Raw genomic sequence first — 13,747 nt, 5'->3', positions numbered from 1 at the left:
TTAAAAATAGGAATAACATGCCCCCTCCCCCCTTTATAAATGCTGATGTAAACACAATTAAACTTGTCTTTTGGAATGGCACTAGTTATTATATATATTTCGTGAAAAAAATATGTCTGCAACAGAATGTATTTGGAATAAATTTGTAATGAATCTGCTCATTCGTAACAAGAACTTTGGTTGCAATTTATTAATACACCTTGTTTTTAAGCTAAATAAAAAAAAAAGAATCACAAGACTAGGAATTATAACAAAGTCACCCCATTGGTCACAAGACACCATGGGAAATATAACATGTTATAAAAGTCAATTACATTGTAGAGTATCCATTATACTGTATAAGATTTTACTTATTCTAATGAATTCTAATAGATTGGACAATATATTTTGTAAATATGGATCATTCAAGTTGTTTCCAGGAAAATGAATTGAATTGAATTTGTCGTGAATATTTCAGAGGGTGTAACAATTGGTAATATTTTGTTTTGAACCTGAACAATCATTGTGATATATTGGCACGAACATGGGAAAGACAGAATTTAATGACCTGTGTTTACCAAGAAAATTATATCCCACAGTATTCATGAACATACAATGGCCTGGTCTAGCTAGAGGGTACATGTATATAGGGAATGAAAATGGTCTGTAGTCTGAAAATAGCCAATTTAATTCTCCTGTGAAATTCTTTTCTTGTTTGACAAACCTCTATGGAGCTTATTCCTTTTTGAAAACTTTCTTTTCATTTGTTAGTGAATAAGATTGAATGAAGTAAAATATTAAGTGTTGGGTGGGGCTTATTCATCGGTAAGTTTTCTATTGACCTACACCTGCTTAATATACATTCTGTTTGGTCTGATCCAACATGGTCTAATCTTATGTAGTTCATCTACAATCAGTTCTTCTTCCAAAACCATTTGGCCTAATAGTCATTTAGCCTATTCCATTTCATCTCCAGTTAGGCTTTACCCATTCTGTCTAATATCCACTTGGTCTAATACACCACGTAGTCTACATGGTTAGGTGGTCATTTTATTAAAACCTAATTTTATTCCACAAAGTAACAAATACGTAGAATATCTGGTGTAAAGTTGACCAACTGGCCACTAGACTTTGAGAATTAAACTAAGTGGGCAATAGACCAAGTTTATGGTAGACCAAATGGAAATTAGACCAATTGAGAGTAGGCCATACCATGTGGTATTAGATAGACTGCTTGTCGACCAAAGGAATATAAAACCATTCATTTTTGTAATGTTACCAAGCTTAGAAAGCTTTGTAACCAAGATAAACATTTAATGATAAAATCTAGAGTGAAAGAATATTAGGAATTCTCACCTCTAGCTAGTTTCCGGGTGAAGTCCACACTCTCAATCAGGAAATCCATGCCAGTTTTGGAGTTCATCACCGCCTTGATGCATCCTACTATCTCCACCTGGAGGTAGGCATCCGCGAAGCTCATACCGCGATCTGAGAGCCGCTCCACCACATCCAGGAGCACCCCTAGTCCATCCAGCTCCAGGAACCCCTCCAGCCATTCCGTGGAGCTTGTCTGGATCCTCTTCTTCAGTCCTGTGTAGTTGTTGATGGAGGGAATCCTTAGGAGCTGGATACACAGCTCTGGTTCACTGTTCTCCAGGCTGCTGGCTCCAGGACCATCGTCTCCGCTGCTGTTCCCGGCTCCATCCTCGCTATGGACCGACCCAGAACTCTTTGCAGTCTGGATCTTTCCAAGGCTCTTCCTTGCAATCCCTGACCACTTCTTCAACATGATTCTTTCTCAAATGTCCTTCTTCAAAACAAGTTTTTCCATTGAAAACTGTAATTTACAAAGTTCTTTGACTTCTTTCCATCTATAGATTTAATATTAGCAACTTGATAGAGTCCCTTGATTCATTAAACAGCGTGTTGATGATTCAGTTACTTTGCCTGATGTTACATACTGGTATCCCGACTGGTATCAGCCTTCCAGAACTCCAAGAGTTTTCAGTGTTAATCTGCAATGATACAAAAAATATATAATTTGATTATATGTTTATTCCACACTGAAGCAAATTGTACCTCAACAGATCATGGATTTATTGTCGATGTTATGACAAACTGTAAAGGTTGATGATACTTGCATTATCACTGTAATTACCAATTTATCAGCTTTCTGACTTCTGGGCCCATCTTACAAAGAGTTGTGATTGATCCGATCGATCGCAACTATGGACAGCCAGCAATGTCAACATCTATTATGCATGTTTGTTCAAAATATTTTCTAACTATGATGCATATTCATGCATTAATTGTTTTCTTGAAAATTGACTGTGCTTCTCTTTGTTTACAAAGGACATTGTGCAAATATCCTGTAGAAAAAATTATGACACTAATGGATTTCCATAGAGGTACGATTGATTGGATCAATCATAACTCTTTGCGAGACGGGGCCCTTCTGAGCAACCATTCATTTTCTGTCTTTTATCAATATACAAATGGGATTATTTCATTGCATGTAAGAAGAAAACCATTTGCAACGATGATTCATCAATCAAACAGACACATGAAGGAAGAAGTATAATGTTGCTGTTTTGCTGGAAGAATGGAATTTAAATGACTTTTCTAACTCACCCACACAGCCTACCCTTTGAACCCCAATAAGTCTTACAATGTATAACGAAAATGCAACTTTTTTTTTATAGCATTTAACCGATGATCCATACATCCCAGACATTGTTTATATTCACAACGTAGTCTGATTAAAGTACCCCCCCCCCCATCCAGCTTTCAACATAATCCACTGATTTCTGAATCATCTTTTGGGCGATTCCATGCCAAAAAAAATCAGCCATTTTCAAAACATATTCTAGCCTGCTGTCCAAATGAACGAGGAACTTCAATTTGCTTTGTGGTAATCTTAAAGTACTCCTGGGTAGACATGCAAAAAACAACCAACAAAAATATGTTGTCCATAGGTGAATTAGAGCTTAAAATGTTGTGTGTCCTTTGGGACATTTCTGCGTCCTGTACTATACACAACATATTTACCTATAATTTACCTATAATCAATTTATTTGTGTTGGTTATTAGTTTTCACATGACTACCCACTATGGCTTTATCATTGAAAAAAAAAGAATATTTTAATGCTCAAACTTTCAGCTAGGAAACTAGAAATTGTTGTCCCTTTTTTTGCAATTATACCGTCCAATATATACACATGTAGCTTGTTTTAATGACTTCATGTAAGTGTCACATGTTTCTTTGGAATGTCCACATATTTAATTTCTTAGTTTAGTTTGGTGTCGTTTGAAATAGGAAATGGATAGAACTTGCCATACATTTATCATAAATCAAACTGCTAATGGCGTGTATGCATACATGTATGACATGAACTAATCTACATGTAGGCACTAACCACGGGAAAAGATAAATGATACAATGTGTCATTAATCAAATTTTTTTATGAAAAATCAATTTTTAAAATCCCTTTACACACTCTCCTGTGATGAAGTTGAAATGAAAGCATGGACCTACAATATAGGTCCATGATCAAAGTAAGGCCTTTTGCATCTACAGTAAAAAGCATAATTTGCAGCACAGACTTGGTGATTAGAAATCAAGAACTAATAACTTTGCAAAAGTGTAAATTTCATCATCAAATAATTTGCATGTTGACAGCCACACAAAAGGGTGTCACTAGCAAATATTCACCAGTCAAATCAAGTATATCTGCAAATATAACATGCCAGTGATCATGTGGGCGTGTCTGTCTTGTGTAAACTACTAAGTTGTGTAAAATACATTTCATGTTGAAGGATTTGAGAGTTGTTTGCTTGTCAATCAAATGAAGCATGGACTAAACCCATGATTTTCCCCACTTTTTCTTCCATTAAAATATCTGACTGGAGAAGTATAATGCTGCAAGTTTGCATTAAAAAAATAAATGGAAAACTCAACACCTTTAAACAAATCAGACATTTTTATCTAGTGACAACAAAATAGCTCTACATTGGTTTGCATTGATAGCGTGAATACTATTATCCTTTTAAATGTGAAGGACCAATAGTGCTTACAAGCAAAAAGGCAAACTTGAGTCAAAACAATAAGAAAAACATAAGTTTTAACATGGATGTATTTCAATATCAAAGTAGGGTCCATGGTTAAAATGACTTCTGCACAGAACTTCTAGTATGTAGTGTGCTCTTGAGTGTGGGGGAAACAAAGTGTTTGTGCAATAAAGAAAGGCCTGTCAATATGCCCCCCCCCATTGTTAAGTTTACACAAAAGCAAGAAAAGAAGAGTAGAACATCCGTTCTCAATACAATATTTTTACACTTTAGATAGAACATTACATCATCTTTCTTTTAAAAATTAAAACTGTTGAGGGTGTAAGTCCCTCATTACACCTCTAACAGAATTCATTGGGGGCAAGGCTTAAAACTTAACATAAATCAAAAATTAAATCCTCAATTGCCATACAAAAATGAAATATGTACTGCATATACTGTATGTAACATTTGTTCTGCCTTCAAATAAAAAACTGCACAATCAGAGTAAAAACTGTATTTATCAAAGAATACAATCCGGGCTACAATTTTTAAATTATTTCTATTATGTAATAAATAGAAAATTACAAAATGTACAGGTGAATGTCTCCCTCAATATTACAGTGGTTTGTGAACTATGAATCATTCTTTATTATGCATCCCCCCCATTGAAGTCTGTCAGTGTATCTTATAATCTATTATTTTGCGACATCCTTCTCTGAAAGACACAGAAATTACTTCATTATTGCTTTATGTCTAGAATTCTGTCCAATTCATTTCCTTAAGAAAAAAACGGGTACTGCTCATTGAGTTTTAAATCATACAAAATTATAGAAAAAATATTTACGTCTTATAACACCTCCACATTTTTTAGAAATCCTCTGTTCTGACAATTCTGAGTCAACATCTATACACCAAGACTAAGAAATATCCGGTTTATAATTCAATTATATGTTATAATATTACAACCAACAGGTATTTCCTTTCAAGAAGTATTGAGATATCACTGTTCCTCATAACACCTTGTGTGGTTTGGAGAGGAAATCCAACATAATAAAGTGCCTTCCTGTATATCATAGTTTAGTGTCACAGATGTCGCTTAGTGTCTCTATCAAAATAATACTGATGTTAATCATCAGTGAACTTGGGTATTTTTTGTGTTGAATGGACTGATATTTGAGAAAAATATATGATATATATAGTACTTTGAAATTGAATTCATAAGTTCTTCAATATTCCATATTTTTACTATATTATGGAAAACACATAACTGAATATCCAGTTTTGAAACAAAAGGGGTCATGATAATCAAAAGTTGAAATGATCTATTAAAATTGTCAATGCAACTTTCATTCAGGTTCAAATGTATATGATTGAATATCACTTATTGCATTTAACTTTAGATGCAAATGTATCTTTTAAGCAAATCGACACATAGCTTTTTTATCCTTCAAAGCTCACTTTGATAATGGAGACATTTCACTTTAATAATAACTGAGTGTGACACCAACAAAATGAGAAACACGCAAATATGTTCTACATCTACAAAAATGTGAGTTTATGCTAAGCCGGAAATGTACAAGTTAAATCTGTCAGAGTCAATAAACTCTATTCAAATTATGCATGATCAAGAACTGGTATGTACATAGACAAAACAAACAGCACAGATCTTTCAAAATGTAGCTCTTTTCTCTTCCCAAGAAGCAAACAAGTATTTTTGTCCAACAAAACCTTGTTGTCTGAAAACTGATTTAATGGGATATAAAGATTTTTTCTTCCTTTATTGATGTCTGTCATGTCTGGAAGCTTCAAGAATTTCATTTCCCTCCTTCCTTCTTTTTTTTGGGGGGGGCAAAAAAACTGTTTAACAGCAATAATTTAGTTCACTGAGCAGTATGTATGTCCATTGTATGTCTATGCTAATAATAGCCTTTAGAATTTTAGAACATTAACATCTAAATAACAACAACAAGTATTAATAATAATGAAATATGTCAACTCCTATGAGGTTATGGTTAAAAAATAACATGACGATATAGTTTGCCTAGTGGATGTGAGCAACATCAAATTTAAACTTTAAACCTGTTTTACATGTTTATGATGTAGGTCTCAGTGCACAACTAATCTGAAAGTAATTTAAGATCACTGTTGAAAATAGAATGGATGGATAAATGGCATGTATTAGAATAAAATTTAATTCGCAGCCAAAGGCTGAATAACATGGATTATACAGAGTAAAATTTCAATATACAATTACAAACAGTAAGATATAGCTAATAAATATATAGATGCATGATAAAGGGAAGGAGGATACAGAGAGAAAGGTATACAAAGAAGTAGTAATGTCAGAAAGGAAAAAAGGGAGATGATGAGACTAACTTTAATATCATATTTATGATGGCAAAAATAGTAAAATTGACTGGTTGCCAAATAAAAAGAAGACCCCCTACCCCCTTTCTCAGTCAAGTGTTGAACTTGCAGTACATGAATATTACAAATTCACAACAATACTAAACAATCTGACAGTACTGTTAGATCAATTATAGAAAGAGCAATCCTGGTATTTTCTCAATCAAACTTCACAACTCTTGTACAGGCAGGCTCTATAAAGTCCACAACAATTTGATGGAACGCTGTCCTTTTAAAGTTTTCACTAATTAGGTCTGGCAACTGCTACAATAATACATAGCAAGTTTCTCAAGTGACTGAATTGAAGATTTTTCTTTCTCTTACCTAATAAAAGACTATCCCAACTTGTTATGAATCATATTCCACATAACATTCACAGCACTGACCATGGAACCACTGTCTGGACTCACCCCTCTGGATTGAAAAGAACTTCTTCAAGGGAAGTGATAATGCCACTGTGCACCAAAGCGCATGGCTTCACACAGGGCATGTTTCCTGACTGAAGCGGTTTTATTGTCGCTTTCTTTCTTTAAAGTTCTCCTTTTCAAAAACACCCAACAATAGGGGGTTAGTCACTCGACCCTGGTAAATCCTTTCAGTGGTAGTTCAAAGGACACTCAATATTCAGGATTTGGTTCATGCTTGATCAATACAAAGTTAATTGTACAGAACGGAACATCGACGTGGTGAGTTGCCATGTTTAACCTCAAAAAGTGGTCATTGTAAAATATTACTTTGATCAATTTTTCAAACTCTTCTCAGAAACATCCAAACAATTTATATTAGACACATTGGTATGCTCTAGCCAATCAAGCATATCTCAAAAGAACAGAGGGTGATCATCACATAAGAAAAAAAAACTTTTTTAAAGGACTCATGAAGGCCTATTTTCTAAGCTATGTAATATTGAATTTCTTTAATAATCCCTTAAATTTTTGAGTGATTAGATACTGTTTGCATTTCTTCCAAATCAATATAAGACAATAGGCCTATGGCAATCCCATTTCCTCCTCATTCCACTGGGACTGAGAATTATTACCTTTCATTAAAAAGTCAATACCTTTAGATTTTTGTTCATTCGCTAGATGTCAATTACAGTCACACTCACAGCATCAAGATAGTATGACCAGTTTTCACGAATGGCACTAGGACAAAATCTCAATTAAAAAAACTGTGAAAATATGTGTCGGGTTGAAACCAACGTATCCATCAGCTAGCTTTTGGGTTTAATAACATGTTACCCCTCTACTCTTTTGCCTCATCACTTGCATATCTTGTCCACTGCCTTTGATACATGCCTGTCCCAGAAACAAATCACAATCTTCCAAATTAACATGGTTACTAATAAACTTCAAATGATTTCAAATTGATGTATTTTCCAACATCAAATCAGTACTCCCTTTATTATTTCTATATTACAAACTGAACATACATGTATGCCTTTTAGCTCCTCCCCGTCATGTCTCTTTATTTGCTTAGGTTTTTTGTTTTTCATTTTCATTAGTTTGTAAAAAAAATTGTATGGCAACTTCTAAGTGCAATAAATTTTTGTCCACACAATTCTTGAAATTGCACCTGTCTAACTCCTGTCTGAAGCTACTTTATTCACTTCAAATCTCTTTTCAGTATCCACAAAGTTTATAGAGCGCAAACAGCAAATTCAAACTGAGTAAACAGAGAGAAGAATACAGCCCAAAGAGTTCCTCCTTATTGAAATATGAAAAAAAAACTATTTAAAAGCTTCATCGAATCCTAGAGAAATCTCATAGATGAACATATAATCTTTTAACAAATATGACAAGAAATTTTATGTGACTGAAATCAAATTCATCCCCAAATCAATTTATTTTTCCCAGCTGTTTATACATAAGTGAATTTATTTTCTAAATCCTCTAAAATGATTTTGAGATAACTTCAATTAGAAATATATGCACTGATGTTAATTCAAGCAGTAAATATGTTGTTCAGGGGAGTGAGCCTATTGAGTCATTCCCCTTTTAATACTTTAATAGTATGATGTCATGAATTTGCATAATCATCATGCATAATCTATGCAGACACCTCATCCTCAAGCACAGTTTTTAATTCTTCAACATAGAAAAGGTGTGCGCATGTAGCTTTGAGGTACTTGTCTGCAAGGACTGCAGTCTAGAGGCACTGTCTTCTGATCATAAATTGCAACATTGTTGCTCCTAAGTAGTTATAATGAACAATTGATGGGAACATGTGTGCCAATAAAATGAAACTAATTGACAATTAATATCAGTAAGATGGTCGGTAACTGGCCTTGCCTTTGATCGAGCTCACGTTTCAATATTATGCATGTGTGCATGTCCTTCTTAGCGGCAGCATGATACTTCAAAGCTTACAAGCTTTCTTTAGAAAAAAAAGATGAATTCATCAAACATCTTCGTATGTTGCTGATAACTTATCCTGGATAATGTCGATAAGTCATTTTCTTTGACTTTCAAAATGTTTCCTCCTACTCCTTCTTCTTCTCCTCATCCATCTCTCTTTTCTTTCCGAATCAATCTTATCACCCTGGCCTTTCTGTCTCAATCCAGTTTCATACCTCATTACCCCATTTTTGATTGCCTAATTTTTTTTTACTCCAATTCTTTCTAACCTGAACTGTATTTCCCTATGACCTACATGACCAAATTCTGCAGACGTGCTGAATCATTTATTGATTAAAATGTGGAATGCCATCATGTCATCTGAAGTTTAACAAAATCCAAGTGAGTCTGCATGCCAATGTCTGCTACCAATTTGGCCAAGATTGTCTTCATTGTATCCAAATGTATATCAAAATGGAGGAGCATTTCAATGATCTACACGTAGGCATGCCAATGCAGCCTTGGTGTGGAAGATGTCCAAAGTTTAATCCAATTACAAAATATGGATTTGAAGAAAGTATTTTGACAGTTAAACATTAATGAAATTCAATATGCTGTAATCATTCAGTGAATGTGAGTTTCTTATAGTAATGATAACAGGTATGATTGCCTCCTGAAATGAAGTGATTCACATCAAATAACATATGACATGCATAGTTCTGATTGGCCAAATGTTAAACAAAATACAGTCCATAGTTGGGGAAAATGTGCTCCAAATTGTAGTTATCCCATAGATCTGAGTTAATCTAAGCTTAGATTAAATAAGGGAATATTAGGAAGTTGTGGAATGTATAATGAAAGCAATATTCAACTGGGGGAACTCCCTCTTTATCTTTACTTTTCATTCTTAGCTTGGTAAATGCATGTAATTGAATACTGATCATAGTGCCTATGACTTCTTATTTTAATTACCATTTCCTATCCTTGTGTTTCATGAGTAGCAACAAAGTGTCACAAAAAAAATGACAGTGCAGTGTCTGATTACACAGAAAGTATAAACCATGCATGACCATGATTTGATTTTGTTCCAACAACTTCTGTAAAATAATTGATTTTCACACAATAGATATCACTGACAAAGGATTACAAACAAAAAATGATTACAAAGAGATGCTTGCCTTCTATTAGACTTGTATTAACATGTAACAATCTTTTATTGTCATTGATTGTGACTTTGAACTCAAGGTTTAGCAGATGGCATTACTGCAAATATCTTTGACAACATGTTAATTGATTTGTATGTTATCTGACTTCCTGCATAATGGAATGTTCTGTCCATGACTGTTATTTCCATGTTTCTGTAGAATATACATGGTCATGTTAATGTGTTTTATACAATGTCACTCAGTGGGCTGTAAATAATGCAACTCAGAGACTAATCCTTTAATGTGTTTTTAGTTTCTATCAAGAGATTTCAATACAAACATGGAAGAGATGAAGTTCTCTAAATACCATATACAGAAACATGGTTCAAGAGATTTCCAGCCAAGACAAAAAAAAACTAGGGACGAAAAAAAACTAGGGAGGAAAGAGGTGCATGGGTTAATAATCTTTCCATGTGAAGATTGTAAGCTGCTGCTAAGAGATTTTAACCATGATGGTATACAAATCAAATGATAAGTTGTTAAGTAAAGGGGAAGTTCAACCTGACAATAAGTTTAATGTAAAAATAGATTTCTTTTTTTTAATGTCATAGGTTTGAGAAAATCCATCAAAGAATAAACAAGTTATTAGAATTTTAATCATTTGATTTGTCACGTCATATGCGGGCAGCTTTTCTACATACTGTATCGTAAAAAATCAACGGAATGTCATTTTCTCATAAAATTGAAAAATCTTTTTTACTGTACCTTCAGAATTTCAATAAACAAATCATTTCACACCCGTTCCTCAAAAGAAAACAACAATAAGTCATCGTCATCATGAACCATTAAAAATTTGAAATTTATTAATTTCATATCACATAACATATGGGGTAGCTGCTTGTTTATGACATCACATATCCAAAATTAAAAATCCTAAAAACTTTCTTTAATAGATTTTCCTCAAACCTTCACCAACATTCTTAATCATTTTTTCTTCTGTTTTTACATTAAAGGTTTGTTAAGGGTGAACTTCCCCTTTAAAAAGTGGTAGAGGGAAAGAGTAGATCTGAGGAATAACCAAAATGCCATGGACCCCCCCCCCCCACCCCAGCAAAGGAAATAATAATGAAACAAGCATGGAGATTTTCAAGAAAAAAAAATATCTCCATGAAACAAGCTCTTTGGGCAATTACTACATACATGTATGTATCATGCATAGATCCCTGGTCCATTGAGCAGAGTAGTATTATGAGCAAGCCGAGTACGATAGGGAAAGTAAAGTACTGCTATGCCATGGGAACAATCTACCCACTTTCAATTACATGTACACTCCACTTGTCTAGGTTTGTAATGAAAACAAGTCCTGATCCTGGGAAATCTAGCAATGACCTTTCCCAAAGAGGTAGGGTCTCAGTCTTTGAGTTTCAACGATAATGAAAATTTAGCTACAAAAATTGTGGTGCTAACAGATATGAAGCTCATCCTACAAGTAGGGACAGTTACTAACTGCAGAAATACATCAGTTACAGTCAATGTCTTACAGGGTTGGCGGATTTAAATCACATTGATTTAAATCGTGATTTAAATCGCGATTTAAATCACCATGATTTTTTTAAAAAAATCATTGATTTAAATCACTTCCATTGAAAAGTGTACAAATCATGGACAAAGTATTTGTTCAATGCAGTTTTAATTCTTCAAGTCAACTGAAAAACTTTGAATTAACTTTATATCAATAAAAGATCAACAAAGTCTTCATATCTACTTAAAACAAATTAAAATCAAATTAATAAAATCAGGTAATTCCTTAAAAACTACAGATGTATGTTGTCAATAGGTACTCATTTTTTGTAAATTATGTCGAGTTTTTCTTCTGAAGTTTTACATTCTTTGTCAGTTATTATTAGTCAATTTCTTTCTTAACATAAAGTTTTCACATAATCCATAGACTTTTCAGAGAGCAGTTTGTAAAAAAAAATATATAATATATAAAAGTCAATGAGAAAAGGTTTGTTGGCAGTTTTCCACTTTTGATCCTTCGCCTACACATAACTACTTCTAGCTGTCATGTAAAATAAAAAAAATGATACCTGCATGTAATCAACATATTTAACATGCCTCTTATTTCGTATTGTTACATTTATCATACATTTGATGTTTTAAATAACATAATTATAAAAATCACATTAACATAATGTAGTACAGTCATAAGCTTTCTCTTATAAACCTTTTAAGTCACTGCCGCCCATTTTTTGTTCAGTGCTACAAATAATGGAAGTTTTGTATCTGCATGTAATAATGGAAAGAGCTCTATAACAACAATTTGCAAAACTCACTGCATTTTAATGTTAAGATGCAGGTACTTCAGTTACAATCATTGGCAGTTGTAAGCTGTGTCTCATTTAAAATAAAATACTTCTTTTTGTAATAATATATATGTTGTAATTTAAGCAGTTTTGCAGTTTTTATCCTTTAAGTTAAAAGTAAGTAGATTCTTTTTCATACTTCATGGATCAAACAGATTTTTTTTGTAGAGAATATGGGAATGAAAATTGTAGATTAATGTAAAAAAATCACAGTAACAGAATGTAGTATAGTCACCCTTTGACTAAGCTATCTCCTATATTGTTCTCCAAAACTGAGAGTTTTGCATCTATATCTGTAGCAAGAGAAGAGCTTTTTATCAAAAAGATCCTAAACATATACAGTTGTAGTCTCTCTTTGACTATTGTAAAGCTGTGACTAATTGAAAAAAATCATTGATTTGAATTATTTCTCTTACAATATACATGAATACTAGTAATTGGCAAAGGGTTTGTTGGCAGTTTTGATAAGGGATTTTTTTCTCTTGGATTTTTTAAATATTTGAATGAAAAATCCCAGAGGGGAATTTTCTCTACTCACTGGGAATTCCCTATGGAATATTCCTTCATAGGCCTATGTATGATAGAATTAAGTTCAGATACATGATTCCTCAAATTTATTTTTAATTGTCCATTTTTACTGGATTTTAATTACAAAATATGTGGTTAAGAACAATAGTAGGGGTGAAATGTATAACATCAATATTGATGTCATTGTTAGAGTAAGGGGGGGGGGATAATTACCCTTTTTTTCGAAGGAACTTTAAAAAAATCAAAAAAATCTGATTTAAATAAAAAAAATCTGATTTAAATCAAATAAATCCGATTTTTTTGATTTTTTTAAAAAAATCAAAAAAATCGCCAACCCTGATGTCTTATTATGCTACACAAATTAGACAGAAGTCCAATATCAAAAGGAAATTAATATTGAATTTAATATTCTACTGCCACTGAATGAACAAAAAGTATGGGAGTGAAGAGGAGATACACTTATGCTTGGAAAATATGAGACTTAAAAACTACTTACACTGTAGGCTATTCCAAATGAGTGTACAAGAATTCCAGTTGTGCCTTTTATTTTAAACCAAATCCTTCCTTGTGGGTATATAGAATTAATTTCGTCACAAATTCAGATATTGAAATCTCACAAACACTTCTCCAATCAATGTACACCACACAAAATGACCAAGCAGTTCGATCCCAAATGCTATTCCCCTGAAAAGTTCAGTTTCAATATCTTCCCCATCTCCGCACCTCCACACAGGAGCAATCTGTGTGCTGTGTTTCACAGAATGTAAACAACTGGTGGAACTTGCACTTGAATGTTGGACCTTTATGACAACACAATACCTTGATGGCTTTTTAATGATTCTGGACCAGTTTCAAGGAAGGAAGGGCCCTGACGATAACAGACGCATTAAAGTTTGTTTCCAGGAAGGAAATTGTGTAAAGCATGTGTAAGTTCAAC

The 13,747-nt window shown here is 33.4% G+C and overlaps 1 protein-coding gene across 3 annotated transcripts in view; it reads right to left on the bottom strand.

Annotated features, from left to right (window-relative positions):
• The window catches only part of LOC121407455 (inverted formin-2-like), a 54,008-nt gene that overhangs the window by 35,735 nt on the left and 4,526 nt on the right, over positions 1-13,747 (bottom strand). For 2 of the 3 annotated variants that reach the window (XM_041598535.1, XM_041598551.1), the window contains exons 1-2: positions 6,760-6,919; positions 1,336-1,994 (exon numbers count right to left, since the gene is read on the bottom strand). In XM_041598535.1, the coding sequence (XP_041454469.1) occupies positions 1,336-1,768 (433 nt within the window). In that variant the 5' untranslated portion in view covers positions 1,769-1,994; positions 6,760-6,919. Of the gene's footprint in view, positions 1-1,335; positions 1,995-6,759; positions 6,920-13,747 lie in introns of those variants that run through there. The other variant, XM_041598543.1, reaches the window with a different exon arrangement.

This window comes from Lytechinus variegatus, chromosome 1 (genome assembly GCF_018143015.1).
Source record: "Lytechinus variegatus isolate NC3 chromosome 1, Lvar_3.0, whole genome shotgun sequence".
Classification (NCBI taxonomy): domain Eukaryota; kingdom Metazoa; phylum Echinodermata; class Echinoidea; order Temnopleuroida; family Toxopneustidae; genus Lytechinus; species Lytechinus variegatus.
This window is presented reverse-complemented; position numbering and strand designations above follow the sequence as displayed.